General features: G+C 65.7%; 1 protein-coding gene across 1 annotated transcript in view; it reads right to left on the bottom strand.

Moving 5' to 3' along the window:
- Nucleotides 1-436: 436 nt before the first annotated feature.
- The window catches only part of FITM1 (fat storage inducing transmembrane protein 1), a 2,015-nt gene continuing 168 nt past the window's right edge, over nt 437-2,283 (bottom strand). The window contains exon 1 of the mRNA XM_025192797.1: nt 437-2,283. This exon is cut by the window's right edge and continues 168 nt beyond it. Within this exon, the coding sequence (XP_025048582.1) occupies nt 1,739-2,283 (545 nt within the window). The 3' untranslated portion in view covers nt 437-1,738.

The following is a 2,283-nucleotide window of genomic DNA, read 5'->3' as shown; positions in this document are numbered from 1 at the left end:
CCTGAGGGCACTGCTGGGGGAAGCTCACAGCCTCTGCCCCTCTACCTTATGGGCACTGCTGGAGGAAGCTCACAGCCCCTGCCCACCCCCTGTGTCCTGAGGGGACCATTGGGGGAAGCTCACAGCCACTGCTGCCCCCCACACCCTGAGGGCACTGCTGGGGGAAGCTCACATCCCCTGCCCCACCATCTCAAGGGCAGTGTTGGCAGAAGCTTGCAGCCCCTGCCCCTCCCCCAGCCCCAAGGGCACTGCTAGGGGAAGCTTGCAGCATCTCACCTCAGCACACAGCTGGCTGCGGAAGGCATCCACCTGGGTAGAGCACAATGGGAGGGGTCACCAGGGCCCCCCCAAAACTCCCCCCAGCCCGGCCTGTGCTGCCTTCCCCAGCAACAGCCCCTCCAGCTCCAGCAGGGGGTCTTGGGGGCTCCCACCATGGCCGGGGGGCACCGGGGGGGGGCGTGGGGCCAGTCCAGGCACGGGCGCGTGGTGCCGCAGCAGTGAGCGTGACAAGTGAAATCGAAAGCAGCAGGCCGGGGATTTCCGGTCTTGGACGGCAGCCAAAGGCTGCAAGCTTCCTTCAGCAGTGCCCTCAGGATGGGGGGGGTGACTGTGAGCTTCCCCCAGCAGTGCTGTCATTGGTGGTGGGGGAGGAGGGGTGGCAGGACTGCAACCTTCCCCCACCAGTGCCCTCAGGGTGGGGCGAGACAAGGGCTGTGAGCTTTCCCCAGCAGTGACCTCAGTGGGGGTGAGTCAGACTGGTCTCTGATGCCTGGGTTTTCAGGCTCTCCCCCTCCCAGACCCCTGGGCCCCCCTCTCCCATTGGTTCCCCTCCACTGGAAGCCCCTCCACTCTTCCCCCAGGCACCTGGGTGCCCCCCCCGGCCCCACTTCAAACACCAGGCAGGCAACGCCAGACTCAGAGGCCACCTTTATTTGTGCCCCAGCACCTCAGTTCTCAGCCTGGGCAGCTGCTTGGCCACCTGGGGCTACACCCCACATCGCTGCTGGGGCAGACGGGGACCCTGCCCTTCTCCAGCTGGTGCCCCTGGCTCTCCTGAACGACCGAGTTCCCATCCCACATCCAAAGGTGGGGACAAGCTGCACGCATGACAGAAGTAGTCTGGCATCAACTGACTGGTGGTCTCCCAGACGTTTGGGTCCCTTCTCCACACCTGTTGGCCCCAGAAGGTGCTGAGGACACGTGGACCCGTCGTCTCCTAGCGATGGATGGGGGCAGGCTGTCCCAGACGCTGGGGTTCCTCAGCCCAGACAAGTCCACACTCCACGGCAGGGGGAGACGCCCCTGCACAGTACGCTCCAGCTGATTTCCCCTCTCCTGGATGCCTGGGTTCCTGACTGAGCTTGGGATGAGTCCATTGCCCATTGCTGTGCAGAGCTTCTCCAGGTGTTCGCCAGGCCTGGCCCACCCCAGATGCCTGGGTTCCCACCTTCTCCAGATGTTCTCCAGAGGTGGCCTCCTCCCAGATGTTTGCATTTCCACACATTGCCCAGAGATGGCCTCACCCTCTCCCCCCGAGCACCCGGATTCTCACCTCCCACCTTCTCCCAGACACCAAGGTTGGCATCACCCATCTTCTCCAGCTGTTCTCTAGACACTGAGATTTCCCACCCCCTCCCATCTCTGCATGTACCGCAGAGGCCACCCCATGCGCTCTTTCTACTGGATACCCAGGTCCCCTGCACCCCACCCCCCTCCCCACCCCACATGCCAGGATCCCTCAGGTGCACTCGGCGGCCAGGGGGAAGAGGCCAGCGCCAGGGCGGCCAGGGGACCAGCGGCAGCGGTACCAGCCACGGTAGGCCAGGGCCCAGCAGAGGGTGGCAGTGGCAGTACCAGCAGCATGGGGGGCATAGGGCGGCTGCCACAGCAGCGTGGCCACCAGCAGGGCTGGCCACAGTACCAGCAGTGCCACATTGAATAGGAAGAGGGCATGGAGTGCGGCCTCCGCCCGCAGTCCCCGTGCCAGGCAGCGCCCAAACACGCCTGCCTCCTCCAGCACCAGCAGTGGGCAGAAGGTGAGCAGGAAGGCAGGCGCCGAGGGGGCAAAGCCAGTCCAGCGGTGCCCACCTGCGCTGCAGGCTGCCTTGGAGGGCAGCGCGTTCACCAACCGCCCACCGGGCACCGGGTCATAGCAGTGGCCTGTCAGGTCCTCGGCCAGGGCAAAGACAGCGCGGGCGCCCACCCAGAAGCCTGCGCCCACAGCCAGTCGGCACAGTGGGCGCAGCGCTGCACCCACCCGTCCTGCTGCGCCTACTGCCAGCG

Source organism: Alligator sinensis, unplaced genomic scaffold (genome assembly GCF_000455745.1).
Source record: "Alligator sinensis unplaced genomic scaffold, ASM45574v1 scaffold128_1, whole genome shotgun sequence".
NCBI lineage: Eukaryota > Metazoa > Chordata > Crocodylia > Alligatoridae > Alligator > Alligator sinensis.
The sequence above is the reverse complement of the archived record's forward strand: the minus strand, read 5'-3'. Positions and strand labels throughout refer to the sequence as shown.